Genomic DNA, 16,847 nt, shown 5'->3' with positions numbered 1-16,847 from the left:
ACACCACCCCCTCTTCATAAACATTGGGTGAACTTGCTATGATGAAAATTACAGGCCTCATCTTTTTAAGTGGGAGAACTTGCACAATTGGTGGCTGAATAAATACTTTTTTGCCCCACTGTATGTATAGTCACTTTAACCATATCTATGAGTACATACTACCTCAATCAGCCTGACTAACTGGTGTCTGCCAGTGCTCACCAGGTAAACAACAACCTAATAGTGTGGGGATGCCACCTGGACATGTGCTTACGTACATTAACAGGGTGTATCTGGGATGGACCTGTCACTTTACTGATACGATGATGCTATTGGCCGTGTCACCTCAAAACAGTCAATCACAGCCAAGGGAACGGGGCTAACCACAAGCCAATGGGAGAGGAGAAACTGCCTGTGTTGACTGGAAGTAGCCAATAGGAAGGCATGGACTGAGCATGGGACAAATCCTGTCTAATAGGCTTGGTGTTAAGGGATCCTGCAGGGCTAACACACACATACACTTTCTACAACTCTCATTGTTGTATTGATATCAATGCTCATCTAACTGGGTATTATTGGGGATCTCCTAACGTTTTTCCTACCACTTAGAAAATACTTGGCTGACGAGTGTGAGGAGTCATGTGCAACCTCATAACAGTGGGAAGAAGGAGTGCTGGAGTTGCTGAAGCCCTCCCTGGTTGTGAGATGGTAAAACTGCAGAAAGCAATCTCAGCTCTGTGTTGGGCCCCATTCTATATGGAGAGATTTCAGCTCTGTGTTGGGCCCCATCCTGTATGGAGAGATCTCAGCTCTGTGTTGGGCCCCATCCTGTATGGAGAGATCTCAGCTCTGTGTTGGGCCCCATTCTGTATGGAGAGATCTCAGCTCTGTGTTGGGCCCCATTCTGTATGGAGAGATCTCAGCTCTGTGTTGGGCCCCATTCTGTATGGAGAGATCTCAGCTCTGTGTTGGGCCCCATTCTGTATGGAGAGATCTCAGCTCTGTGTTGGGCCCCATTCTGTATGGAGAGATCTCAGCTCTGTGTTGGGCCCCATTCTGTATGGAGAGATCTCAGCTCTGTGTTGGGCCCCATTCTGTATGGAGAGATCTCAGCTCTGTGTTGGGCCCCATTCTGTATGGAGAGATCTCAGCTCTGTGTTGGGAGAATTTGAAATTGGGATCCTTTGTTCCAGACCAGAGCTGTGCCGGGTAGAGAGGAACCAGGCTCTGAGGGGGTGCCCAGTCCTCTTCTGTCTGTACTGGGTAGAGAGGAACCAGGCTATGAGGGGTGGCCAGTCCTCTTCTGTCTGTACTGGGTAGAGAGGAACCAGGCTCTGAGGGGTGGCCAGTCCTCTTCTGGCTGTGCCGGGTAGAGAGGAACCAGGCTCTGAGGGGTGGCCAGTCCTCTTCTGGCTGTGCCGGGTAGAGAGGAACCAGGCTCTGAGGGGTGGCCAGTCTTCTTCTGGCTGTGCCGGGTAGAGAGGAACCAGGCTATGAGGGGTGGCCAGTCCTCTCTACCCATACATCAGCTGATGTATAATGGGATTAATAAACACATTTGATTGACTGATTGATTGATTCTATTTTCTATTAGTTTATAATTCTAAAACTTTGGAGAAAAGGGAATGGGACCAATATCAAATAAGGAACATGGCATTCTCTCTGCCTGGCCTCGAAGGCCTGCTCCTGCCCATATCAAAGAGGTAGAGCACCAGCCCAGTAGTCAAACACAGTGTTGGGGCGCGGCCCGAGTGAGTGGCGCTTTCCACCTGATGGTGCTGGATCGAGGGGAGCGCTTTTCTCTCGCGACGGATCACATAGCTGTCCATTTGTGCTCAGTTTTAATAGGCACAACGCTGTGTTTCCTAATTTAGTTACAACACTCCTCTTGTTCTCTCCCTCACACACACACACACGTTGTAATTATGCAGCACAAATGTGCACTGTTTTGAAAACATGAGGTAAATTAACTTAGGCGGCAGTGACTACTGTTATCCAATCTTAACCTATACTCAGGCTACTCCCCTCCCCGCAGTCAGAACCCCCCAACTCAAAACATCTTCCCACGGCTATGTGCAACACAAGTGATTAATTGAATGTTATGCACATGTTACTACCATGTCACTACTATGCTATTACTACAGTATTAATACGTTACTATATTACTACCATGTCACTACTAAGTTATTACTACAGTATTACTACGTTACTATATTACTACCATGTCACTACTATGTTATTACTACAGTATTACTACGTTACTATATTACTACCATGTCACTACTATGTTATTATGATATTACTACCGTGTCACTACTATTTTATTACTATATTACTACATGTTATTACCATGTTACTACTATGTTACTACTACAGTATTACTACGTTATTACTATATTACCACCCTGTTACTACCATGTATTACTACAGTATTACTACGTTATTACTATATTACTACCATGTCACTACTATGTTATTACTACAGTATTACTATATTACTACCATGTCACTACTAAGTTATTACGATATTACTACCGTGTCACTACTATGTTATTACTACAGTATTACTATGTTATTACTGTGTCACTACTATGTTATTACCATGTTACTACTATGTTACTACTACAGTATTACTATGTTATTACTGTGTCACTACTATGTTATTACCATGTTACTACTATGTTACTACTACAGTATTACTATGTTATTACTGTGTCACTACTATGTTACTACTACATTATTACTACGTTACCACCCTGTTACTACCATCTTACTACTATGTTATTACTACAGTATTACTATATTACTATACCATGTCACTACTATGTTATTACTACAGTATTACTACGTTATTACTATATTACTACCATGTCACTACTATGTTATTACTACAGTATTACTACGTTATTACTATATTACTACCGTGTCACTACTATGTTATTACTACAGTATTACTATGTTATTACCATGTTACTACTATGTTACTACTACAGTATTACTATGTTATTACTGTGTCACTACTATGTTATTACCATGTTACTACTACATTATTACTACGTTACCACCCTGTTACTACCATCTTACTACTATGTTATTACTACAGTATTACTATATTACTATACCATGTCACTACTATGTTATTACTACAGTATTACTACATTACTACCATGTCACTACTATGTTACTACTACAGTATTAATATGCTATTACTATATTACTACCATGTCACTACTATATTACTACCGTGTCACTACTATGTTATTACTATATTGCTACATGTTATTACCATGTTACTACTATGTTACTACTACAGTATTACTATGTTATTACTATATTACTACCATGTCACTACTATGTTATTACATGTTATTACCATGTTACTACTACGTTACTACCTGTTAATACTATGATATTACTATGGTGTTACTATGCTATTACATGTTACTACCATGTTACTACTACATTACTACCTGTTAATACTATGCTATTACTATGGTGTTACTATGCTATTACATGTTACTACCATGTTATTACTACGTTACTACCCTGTTACTACCATGTTATTACTATGTTACTACCATGTTACTACCATGTTACTACTATGTTACTACCATGTTATTACTATGTTACTACCCTGTTACTACCATGTTATTACTATGTTACTACCCTGTTACTACCATGTTATTACTATGTTACTACCACGTTATTACTATGTTACTACTATGTTACTACTATGTTACTACTATGTTACTACTATGTTATTACAATATCACGTATATAAACGTTCTCTTACTGTTGCTAGACTTGAGGTCTCTGTGTATGACGGGGACGATGGCCTCACAGTGGAGGTAGTGCATGGCACGGGCGATCTGCACGGCCCAGTCTACCAGGGTGCATGGTGGGATACGTTTCCCTGACAGGGCTCGGTTCAGCGGTCCTCCCCGGGCAAACTCCATCACCAGGCACAGTGTCGGCTCCTGGAGACACACCTGTTAAACAAGAAGAATGAAAATGAACCAAATCAGGAATCAGTACAGGACATTGTATCATTAGAAACTGAAATGATTGATTTTACACATCAAAAACATACCGATTATTGATTAGCTGATTATTAGGGTTTAGATAAATGAAATACATGTTTATTATTCTGATTATTGTGATATGTGTATGTCTTCATCAACCCAGGGACAGGTCTTCATCAACCCAGGTATAGGTCTTCATCAACCCAGGTATAGGTCTTCATCAACCCAGGTATAGGTCTTCATCAACCCAGGTGTAGGTCTTCATCAACCCAGGGACAGGTCTTCATCAACCCAGGTGTGTAGGTCTTCATCAAGCCAGGGGTAGGTCTTCATCAAGCCAGGGATAGGTCTTCATCAACCCAGGTGTGTGTCTTCATCAACTCAGGTGTGTGTCTTCATCAACCCAGGTGTGTGTCTTCATCAACCCAGGTGTGTGTCTTCATCAACCCAGGTGTGTGTCTTCATCAACCCAGGTGTAGGTCTTCATCAAGCCAGGGGTAGGTCTTCATCAAGCCAGGGATAGGTCTTCATCAAGCCAGGGATAGGTCTTCATCAAGCCAGGTAATAGGTCTTCATCAAGCCAGGGATAGGTCTTCATCAACCCAGGTGTGTGTCTTCATCAACCCAGGTGTGTGTCTTCATCAACTCAGGTGTGTGTCTTCATCAACCCAGGTGTGTGTCTTCATCAACCCAGGTGTGTGTCTTCATCAACCCAGGTGTAGGTCTTCATTGATTAGAAGACGTAGGTTTGCATCCCAAATGGCACCCAATTCCCTTCATAGAGCACTACGTTTGACCAGAGCCCTATTCCCTACATAGTGGACTACTTTTGACCAGGGCCCATAGGGAGACTCATTTATCCCCTGTCCCATGGCCATGATTCTTATCAGCAGGGATCTCATATCTCAGTCCTCCATCCCCCAGTAGGGCCATGATATCGGGGTGATATAGCAGGATTCGTACCCCCAGAAGGGCCATGATATTAGGGTGATATAGCAGGATTCTTACCCCCAGTAGGGCCATGATATTGGGGTGATATAGCAGGATTCTTACCCCCAGTAGAGCCATGATATTGGGGTGGTGCAGCATTGCAAACAGCTTGGCCTCCTGACGAACGCTCTCTAGGATCTGTCCCTCCTCCTCATCGGGGTCCCGCCTCGCAGCCTTCACCGCCACCTCCGCCCCTCGCCACATGGCACGGTACACCTTCCCAAAACCACCCACCCCGATGATCTCCTCCAGGGTCAGCTCCGAGAAGTCAACCTCCAGAACTGAGGGAGAGAGGGAACAGGGTATGAGAGGGAACAGGGTATGAGAGGGAACAGGATATGAAGGAAAAGGGTATGAGAGGGAACAGGATATGAAGGAAAAGGGTATGAGAGGGAACAGGGTATGAGAGGGAACAGGGTATGAGAGGGAACAGGGTATGAGAGGGAACAGGGTATGAGAGGGAACAGGGTATGAAAGGGAACAGGGTATGAGAGGGAACATGGGTACAGAGAAAGAGGACAGAGAGTGAGCAATGACCGACCCAAGATAATGCAGTTATAACATGTTACAGAAAAAGATCATGTAGGAAGAACAGGTCACAGACAAAAGGTAATGTAGACATAACATGGTACAGACTAAAGATAATGTAGACATAACATGGTACAGACAAAAGGTAATGTAGACATAACATGGTACAGACAAAAGGTAATGTAGACATAACATGTTACAGACTAAAGGTAATGTAGACATAACATGTTACAGACTAAAGATAATGTAGACATAACAGGCTACAGAACAAAACGTGATATTAACCTTGCCACAGAGAGAGACCCTATTAAATTAAAAAGTAATGGCTGCCATATTGGTCAGGGAGAAATTCAAGTTAATGACAGTAGAGGCAGAATCCTGATTTTACCTAAGCAGGAGAACAGAATTAATGATACATCAAAAATCGTGTAATAAAACCTATTGTCAACCTACAATATTATCATACATTATGAATACAGTTTAAACAGGTTTTTATACCAGTTTTCGGTATAAAAAGCCTCTAGAATATATGTAACCCGACTAGTTTTTGTTGTCTTGGAAAGCTTGTGAGTCCTATTATATAATGCATTATCAGTACTGGTTGTATATACAGCCGGTCCGTCCTGTCATCAACTGATGTCAACCAGTGCATTGATGTGGATGGACTACATTGTTTCAATGGAATGTTGGCATATTGGCAGTTAAACATGTATAGAATCATTCCTGTAAAACCGGCAGGCTAGCTAACAAACGGTGCAGATAAAGTCTTACAATTCATTATTTTTTTTACACAATATCTCATCACAGCACTGGCTGACCATGGTTCACCAACTCCCTGACCAAAATGGCTGACCTTTATCGCATCGTAAGAAGGTTCATGTCCATTCTAGAATTCAAACTCCTAGTTCCATGGAACAGACACTCCTGTCCACCAATGAGAGGAGATAATGAGGACGAAGAGGGGGTAAAGGATATGAAGATGACAGGAAAAGGGTGGGACAGAGAGAGTCAACCTCTAGAACTGAAAGAAGAGAAGGAGGAACAGAGACCTATGCTGTACAGTATACAGTAGGACAGAGAGACAGAAACAGGGAACCACGAGACAATATTGGGCAGAGAGACAGAAAAAGAGTACAACGAGACAATATTGGACAGAGAGGGAGAAACAAGGATACCAAGAGAGAATATTGGACAGAGAGAGAGAGAAACAGAGATACCAAGAGACAATATTGGACAGAGAGAGAGCAATGAGAGACTAAAGGTAATGTAAAGGACCATACAGACTGGCATGAACAGACGTCCTCCATACAAAAACATAATTCAATGATTCACAACCATAAATTAGCTTCAATCAAACTCTTATATTTATCTACCTTTCTCACCAATGCACCTAGCCTGGTTCCAGGTCTGTTTGTGCTATCATATCAACTCCTTGCCGGCGTGACAAGGAGTGGCAAGTGGCATGATGGCCCAAACAGACTGGTACCCGGGTTACAATGCACCAGGAAATCATGAAGGTTGAGACTTGGGGCTCTATTCAGTCTGTAAAGCTGAAGACTTGGGGCTCTATTCAGTCTGTAAAGCTGAAGACTTGGGGCTCTATTCAGTCTGTAAAGCTGAAGACTTGGGGCTCTATTCAGTCTGTAAAGCTGAAGACTTGGGGCTCTATTCAGTCTGTAAAGCTGAAGACTTGGGGCTCTATTCAGTCTGTAAAGCTGAAGACTTGGGGCTCTATTCAGTCTGTAAAGCTGAAGACTTGGGGCTCTATTCAGTCTGTAAAGCTGAAGACTTGGGGCTCTATTCGGTCTGTAAAGCTGAAGACTTGGGGCTCTATTCGTTCTGTAAAGTTGAAGACTTGGGGCTCTATTCAGTCTGTAAAGCTGAAGACTTAGGGCTCTATTCAGTCTGTAAAGCTGAAGACTTAGGGCTCTATTCAGTCTGTAAAGCTGAAGACTTAGGGCTCTATTCAGTCTGTAAAGCTGAAGACTTAGGGCTCTATTCAGTCTGTAAAGCTGAAGACTTAGGGCTCTATTCAGTCTGTAAAGCTGAAGCGTTACAGATTCTGAGATAGAAATGTAGCGTTTACCATGAATGCTGCCTCCGCTAAAGAGGGAAAAACTGCCTTTAAATTTCAATCGTAACCTAGTGGTTAGAGCGTTGGACTAGTAACCGAAGGTTGCAAGTTCGAATCACCGAGCTGACAAGGTACTGACTTGTCGAGTTAAATAAAGGTAAAATAATAAAAAGTTTAAAAGCTGAACTTCCTGCGATACGGATCGAATAGAGCCCTTAAACTGTTTTCGTTAGTTGATGCACTACTTCTTCACATACAACAGAGTCTATGGGTGATGTAGGTACTGTATGTTGGTGGTAAACGTTGCCATTGTGAATCACTAACAGTCTGCTAAGCAGCCTTACTGACCTTGATAAATATTTCACTAGAGATGTTGTACAGTATGGGATGTGAAAGTAGGCCAGGAGCCATGCTGCCTCTGAAACATGGAGGATGTGTCCCAAACCGTATCCTATCACCTATGTAGTGCACTACTTTTGACCAGGTCCCATAGGGCTCTAGTTAAAAGTAGTGCACTATATAGGGAATACCGAGCAAACAGGGAACATTCCCAGAACATTAGATTCCCATTAAGTTCTAGTTAGGGTTTTATTTAACATTAGGATAACGTCCCCAAAAAATCTAATTAACGTTTTTGAAAACATTTTTATTTTTTAATTTTTGAATAATGAAATATCCTGGGAATGTTCTCTTAACATATACTAAAATGTTGTGCAACATCTGTAACAACCATCTCAGAACATTCCCCAACATCTGTAACAACCATCTCAGAACATTCCCCAACATCTGTAACAACCATCTCAGAACATTCCCCAACATCTGTGTCAACCATCTCAGAACATTCCCAAACATCTGTGTCAACCATCTCAGAACATTCCCCAACATCTGTGTCAACCATCTCAGAACATTCCCCAACATCTGTGTCAACCATCTCAGAACATTCCCCAACATCTGTGTCAACCATCTCAGAACATTCCCCAACATCTGTGTCAACCATCTCAGAACATTCCCCAACATCTGTGTCAACCATCTCAGAACATTCCCCAACATCTGTGTCAACCATCTCAGAACATTCCCCAACATCTGTGTCAACCATCTCAGAACATTCCCCAACATCTGTAACAACCATCTCAGAACATTCCCCAACATCTGTAACAACCATCTCAGAACATTCCCCAACATCTGTAACAACCATCTCAGAACATTCCCCAACATCTGTGTCAACCATCTCAGAACATTCCCCAACATCTGTAACAACCATCTCAGAACATTCCCCAACATCTGTAACAACCATCTCAGAACATTCCCCAACATCTGTAACAACCATCTCAGAACATTCCCCAACATCTGTGTCAACCATCTCAGAACATTCCCCAACATCTGTGTCAACCATCTCAGAACATTCCCCAACATCTGTGTCAACCATCTCAGAACATTCCCCAACATCTGTAACAACCATCTCAGAACATTCCCCAACATCTGTGTCAACCATCTCAGAACATTCCCCAACATATGTAACAACCATCTCAGAACATTCCCCAACATCTGTAACAACCATCTCAGAACATTCCCCAACATCTGTAACAACCATCTCAGAACATTCCCCAACATCTGTAACAACCATCTCAGAACATTCCCCAACATCTGTAACAACCATCTCAGAACATTCCCCAACATCTGTAACAACCATCTCAGAACATTCCCCAACATCTGTAACAACCATCTCAGAACATTCCCCAACATCTGTAACAACCATCTCAGAACATTCCCCAACATCTGTGTCAACCATCTCAGAACATTCCCCAACATCTGTAACAACCATCTCAGAACATTCCCCAACATCTGTGTCAACCATCTCAGAACATTCCCCAACATCTGTAACAACCATCTCAGAACATTCCCCAACATCTGTAACAACCATCTCAGAACATTCCCCAACATCTGTAACAACCATCTCAGAACATTCCCCAACATCTGTAACAACCATCTCAGAACATTCCCCAACATCTGTAACAACCATCTCAGAACATTCCCCAACATCTGTAACAACCATCTCAGAACATTCCCCAACATCTGTAACAACCATCTCAGAACATTCCCCAACATCTGTAACAACCATCTCAGAACATTCCCCAACATCTGTAACAACCATCTCAGAACATTCCCCAACATCTGTGTCAACCATCTCAGAACATTCCCCAACATCTGTAACAACCATCTCAGAACATTCCCCAACATCTGTGTCAACCATCTCAGAACATTCCCCAACATCTGTGTCAACCATCTCAGAACATTCCCCAACATCTGTGTCAACATCTCAGAACAATCCCCAACATCTGTGTCAACCATCTCAGAACTGGGAATTCTCCAGCTTCAGACGTAAGACAGAGACTACAGAGTAACAATAGATAGATACAGACCACAGAGTAACAATAGATAGATACAGACCACAGAGTAACACTAGATAGATACAGACCACAGAGTAACACTAGATAGATACAGACCACAGAGTAACACTAGATAGATACAGACCACAGAGTAACAATAGACAGATACAGACCACAGAGTAACAATAGATAGATACAGACCACAGAGTAACAATAGATAGATACAGACCACAGAGTAACAATAGATAGATACAGATCACAGAGTAACAGTAGACAGATACAGACCACAGAGTAACACTAGATAGATACAGACCACAGAGTAACAATAGATAGATACAGACCACAGAGTAACAGTAGATACAGACCACAGAATAACAATAGATAGATACAGACCACAGAGTAACAATAGATAGATACAGACCACAGAGTAACAGTAGACAGATACAGACCACAGAGTAACAGTAGATAGATACAGACCACAGAGTAACAATAGATAGATACAGACCACAGAGTAACAGTAGATACAGACCACAGAATAACAATAGATAGATACAGACCACAGAGTAACAATAGATAGATACAGACCACAGAGTAACAATAGATAGATACAGACCACAGAGTAACAACAGACAGAAACAGACCACAGAGTAACAGTAGACAGATACAGACCACAGAGTAACAATAGATAGATACAGACCACAGAGTAACAATAGATAGATACAGACCACAGAGTAACAATAGATAGATACAGACCACAGAGTAACAATAGATAGATACAGACCACAGAGTAATAATATACAGACCACAGAGTAACAGTAGACAGATACAGACCACAGAGTAACAATAGATAGATACAGACCACAGAGTAACAATAGATAGATACAGACCACAGAGTAACAGTAGATAGATACAGACCACAGAGTAACAATAGATAGATACAGACCACAGAGTAACAATAGATAGATACAGACCACAGAGTAACAATATACAGACCACAGAGTAACAGTAGATAGATACAGACCACAGAGTAACAATAGATAGATACAGACCACAGAGTAACAGTAGATACAGACCACAGAATAACAATAGATAGATACAGACCACAGAGTAACAGTAGACAGATACAGACCACAGAGTAACAGTAGATAGATACAGACCACAGAGTAACAATAGATAGATACAGACCACAGAGTAACAACAGACAGAAACAGACCACAGAGTAACAGTAGACAGATACAGACCACAGAGTAACAATAGATAGATACAGACCACAGAGTAACAATAGATAGATACAGACCACAGAGTAACAATAGATAGATACAGACCACAGAGTAACAGTAGACATACACAGACCACAGAGTAACAGTAGATAGATACAGACCACAGAGTAACAATAGATAGATACAGACCACAGAGTAACAATAGACAGAAACAGACCACAGAGTAACAGTAGACAGATACAGACCACAGAGTAACAATAGATAGATACAGACCACAGAGTAACAATAGATAGATACAGACCACAGAGTAACAATATACAGACCACAGAGTAACAGTAGACAGATACAGACCACAGAGTAACACTAGATAGATGCAGACCACAGAGTAACAATAGATAGATAAAGACCACAGAGTAACAATAGATAGATACAGACCACAGAGTAACAGTAGATAGATACAGACCACAGAGTAACAATAGATAGATACAGACCACAGAGTAACAATAGATAGATACAGACCACAGAGTAACAATAGATAGATACAGACCACAGAGTAACAATATATAGATACAGACCACAGAGTAACAGTAGACAGATACAGACCACAGAGTAACAGTAGATAGATACAGACCACAGAGTAACAGTAGATAGATACAGACCACAGAGTAACAATAGATAGATACAGACCACAGAGTAACAATAGATAGATACAGACCACAGAGTAACAATAGACAGATACAGAGTAACAATAGATAGATACAGACCACAGAGTAACAGTAGATACAGACCAGAGAGTAACAATAGATACAGACCACAGAGTAACAGTAGATAGATAGATACAGACCACAGAGTAACAGTAGATAGATAGATACAGACAACAGAGTAACAGTAGATAGATACAGACCACAGAGTAACAGTAGATAGATACAGACCACAGAGTAACAATAGATACAGACCACAGAGTAACAGTAGATACAGACCACAGAGTAACAGTAGATAGATACAGACCACAGAGTAACAATAGATACAGACCACAGAGTAACAATAGATACAGACCACAGAGTAACAGTAGATACAGACCACAGAGTAACAATAGATACAGACCACAGAGTAACAGTAGATACAGACCACAGAGTAACAGTAGATAGATAGATACAGACCACAGAGTAACAGTAGATAGATACAGACCACAGAGTAACAGTAGATAGATAGATACAGACCACAGAGTAACAGTAGATAGATAGATACAGACCACAGAGTAACAGTAGATAGATAGATACAGACCACAGAGTAACAGTAGATAGATACAGACCACAGAGTAACAGTAGATAGATACAGACCACAGAGTAACAGTAGACAGATACAGACCACAGAGTAACAGTAGATAGATACAGACCACAGAGTAACAATAGATACAGACCACAGAGTAACAGTAGATAGATACAGACCACAGAGTAACAGTAGATAGATACAGACCACAGAGTAACAGTAGATAGATACAGACCACAGAGTAACAGTAGATAGATACAGACCACAGAGTAACAGTAGATACAGACCACAGAGTAACAGTAGATACAGACCACAGAGTAACAGTAGATACAGACCACAGAGTAACAGTAGATAGATAGATACAGACCACAGAGTAACAGTAGATAGATACAGACCACAGAGTAACAATAGATAGATACAGACCACAGAGTAACAATAGATAGATACAGACCACAGAGTAACAATAGATAGATACAGACCACAGAGTAACAATATATAGATACAGACCACAGAGTAACAGTAGACAGATACAGACCACAGAGTAACAGTAGATAGATACAGACCACAGAGTAACAGTAGATAGATACAGACCACAGAGTAACAATAGATAGATACAGACCACAGAGTAACAATAGATAGATACAGACCACAGAGTAACAATAGATAGATACAGACCACAGAGTAACAGTAGATAGATAGATACAGACCACATAGTAACAGTAGATAGATAGATACAGACCACAGAGTAACAGTAGATACAGACCACAGAGTAACAATAGATACAGACCACAGAGTAACAGTAGATAGATACAGACCACAGAGTAACAATAGATACAGACCACAGAGTAACAGTAGATAGATACAGACCACAGAGTAACAGTAGATAGATACAGACCACAGAGTAACAGTAGATACAGACCACAGAGTAACAGTAGATACAGACCACAGAGTAACAGTAGATACAGACCACAGAGTAACAATAGATAGATACAGACCACAGAGTAACAATAGATACAGACCACAGAGTAACAGTAGATACAGACCACAGAGTAACAGTAGATAGATAGATACAGACCACAGAGTAACAGTAGATACAGACCACAGAGTAACAGTAGATACAGACCACAGAGTAACAGTAGATACAGACCACAGAGTAACAGTAGATACAGACCACAGAGTAACAGTAGATACAGACCACAGAGTAACAGTAGATACAGACCACAGAGTAACAGTAGATAGATACAGACCACAGAGTAACAGTAGATAGATAGATACAGACCACAGAGTAACAGTAGATACAGACCACAGAGTAACAGTAGATACAGACCACAGATTAACAGTAGATACAGACCACAGAGTAACAGTAGATACAGACCACAGAGTAACAATACAGTTCCATTACATTACACATAAATCATTGGACAAAGATGTCCTCTGTAGGGGGGGGGCAGTAAGTCTTGGTCTTGAACATTGACACACTTTGCTTTGCGGTAAGGTTTTGGAAGCATAAGGACCTTATCTTTTTATATTGTCGAGAAATAATTTTCTAAAAACATTTTTTTTTAAACATTTATTTAACGAGGCAGGTCAGTTAAGAACAGATTCTTATTTACAATGACAGCCTACCGGGGAACAGTGGGTTAACTGGTTGTTCAGGGGGCAGAACGACAGATGTTTAACCTTGTCAGCTCAGGGATTCAATCTAGCAACCTTTCGGTTACTGGCCCAACGCTCTAACCACCAGGCTACCTGCCTCCTCCCTCTAACCACTAGGCTGCCTGCCTCCCCCTCTAACCACTAGGCTGCCTGCCTCCCCCCTCTAACCACTAGGCTGCCTGCCTCCCCCCTCTAACCACTAGGCTACCTGCCTCCCGCCTCTAACCACCAGGCTACCTGCCTCCTCCCTCTAACCACTAGGCTACCTGCCTCCCCCCTCTAACCACTAGGCTGCCTGCCTCCCCCCTTTAACCACTAGGCTACCTGCCTCCTCCCTCTAACCACTAGGCTGCCTGCCTCCCCCCTCTAACCACTAGGCTACCTGCCTCCTCCCTCTAACCACTAGGCTACCTGCCTCCCCCTCTAACCACTAGTCTGCCTTCCTCCCCCCTCTAACCACTAGGCTGCCTGCCTCCCCCCTCTAACCACTAGGCTGCCTGCCTCCCCCCTCTAACCACTAGGCTACCCTACAGGTTACATTTGGATACACTGCTTAATAGGGTTAAAGGTTCCCAAAGGCCATTTCTCCATGTTGCAACTCTCGTTTACGGAGTTGTAACACATCTCTGAACACCTGTGTTGTAAACGGAAGACACACTACAAAGATGTGGTCACTGAAAGATACTGTCCTGCTGCAGTATACTGTTAAGACCAGTTACAACCGTGTACAGTAAGTGTATATTTAGCATCTGCGTTTTTTTTTGTTTTTTTGTTGATGTGATATAAAAGTAGAGTGATTTATGTTTCTAGAACCGTACCGCAGTTGAGAATCGATTCACGTTTAGATGGAGTATTTTGACAGTTTTTGGCCTCCAGAGTCAATTTGCTTTTGAACCAGAACATGTTTTAAGGTCCTTTGGACTAAGGAGTAACGTTAAGACTCCTCTAGACCAAATATTAGGCTAGCTCAGCATAGCGGTACGTACCAGGGATGCTTCAAAGCTGTACGTACAGGGAGGGAAGAGCCGAGCGGCCCTGATATGATGTGCTAGGCGGGGTGTGTTGTACTGATAGTTACCTACAGCCTCTGGTGCAGGCCCAAGGCCTTGGTTGACAGAGAGAATATAATATGCCAGTCATTATCACGGTCTCCCAGCTACAGATTCTAGACTGCCCGGTAGATAGATTGTAACCTCTATTGCTATCAGCCTATTGCACCGAGATGACATAGCAGTAAACCAGAGTGGGGGCTATTTTTGTCGGAGTAGCCCGATAAATGTGCAGGACAATGAAACATTGTAACATTGAACATGAGTAATAAACGACAACCTCTGGTATGCGAACGGTGGGGTTATGATACTCACGGTGTAGTGAAGGCACGGCGTAATCAGAGTACTCCTTCACTGACGTGTCTCTGTCCCGTATTTTCTCAGAGATTCCATTCCCAATACTGACATAATTACTGGGGAAAATGCCAACCCGATCCTCGATCAGCCCCGTCCACCAGCCCTCGTCCCCGGACACTAACGAGTCCTTCGACAGCACCTCCACCAGGTCACCCTTTCGCAGGCTGAGCTCGTCTTCCGCCCCAGCATCATAGTCGAACACAGCGGTCCAGTAGCCTGAGAGGTCCGGTCCTCCTGGGCCGCTAGCCGGAGCATCAACGCCGACTGTCCCGGCGACAGTGTCATTCTCCGGCCAGCAAAACGCTTCAGTTTCCAACCCATCTGGAGGAGAAGACACGTACCTTCTGCTGGGACTCAGGTTGTTGTCAAAAGCGGGTTTGGAGGCATCCATTGAAGCGATCCATAGGGGCAACCTGGTCCTGGATTACAGGGATGCAGTCCGCGGAGCTCGTAGCCAACACCTGCACGCACCGGGACACGAGGATGGTCGCAGCACCTTGGGTACAAAGCCACCCTGGCCACCGTGAGAACTAAGCAGCCTAGTGGGCTAATCCCGGCGAAGCGTCGCTGCTGCTGAAAACAGCCTCACTTTGGTTTTTGCAGCATTCGTTAATCTCTGTAGTACCTAGCTACCTGCAGGACTAAATCAAGAATCACAATTCCCATTTAGGAAATAACCAATTTTGTTCCTCCTTTCCCACTTCCACTTTCCGTCGTTAATAATTCCCCTTGCTGTGTGCATGCGCTATCAACCACCCTCTCTCTCTTCTTTATTCCCAGCCAGCCAAAACGTGCCAACAGACGAATCATGCCTCCTGTCTCCTACGATATGATTGGCGCACGTCTGCATCAATCACGTGTTTACCTTGATCCTATAGCTTCAGGTTGTGTGTTGGACTGAGGTTGTGTGTGACAACCGTAATATAAGTATGTTGCGAAAACGCCTTACCGGACAGTGGGCAATATTAACAGGGTGTTTCCAGCTAGGCAAACAAGCAAACCCGCTACAAGATAAACAGCGACTTTAAAACATTCAGCACCATGGACAGCAACGACTTCAACAGAACGATGGGGGTAGCGGTTTCAGCCACACAGCAGTGGCCAGCTCTGCACCCACCCAGCCTGCTGGCTGCGGCTCAATGAGAGAAGACACCAGGCAGCACTTATGTTGGGCTGGTGTGCCATGCTGTAGGGACGGGGACGGGGACGGGGGGAACATCAACTCTGCTCGGTCGCTGATCTACGCGTCATAATGAGTAGGCTAGCTATTAAGAATGCAATGCAATATGTAGATCGATGACCCTCTCTGCCATGCA

The 16,847-nt window shown here is 42.8% G+C and overlaps 1 protein-coding gene across 1 annotated transcript in view; it reads right to left on the bottom strand.

Annotated features, from left to right (window-relative positions):
* map3k9 (mitogen-activated protein kinase kinase kinase 9) overlaps positions 1–16,304 on the bottom strand; it is a 40,607-nt gene extending 24,303 nt beyond the window's left edge. The window contains exons 1-3 of the mRNA XM_031829330.1: positions 15,490–16,304; positions 5,055–5,272; positions 3,773–3,968 (exon numbers count right to left, since the gene is read on the bottom strand). Of these exons, the coding sequence (XP_031685190.1) occupies positions 3,773–3,968; positions 5,055–5,272; positions 15,490–15,922 (847 nt within the window). The 5' untranslated portion in view covers positions 15,923–16,304. The remainder of the gene's footprint in view (positions 1–3,772; positions 3,969–5,054; positions 5,273–15,489) is intronic.
* Positions 16,305–16,847: the final 543 nt, after the last annotated feature.

This window comes from Oncorhynchus kisutch, linkage group LG7, assembly GCF_002021735.2.
Source record: "Oncorhynchus kisutch isolate 150728-3 linkage group LG7, Okis_V2, whole genome shotgun sequence".
Classification (NCBI taxonomy): domain Eukaryota; kingdom Metazoa; phylum Chordata; class Actinopteri; order Salmoniformes; family Salmonidae; genus Oncorhynchus; species Oncorhynchus kisutch.
This window is presented reverse-complemented; position numbering and strand designations above follow the sequence as displayed.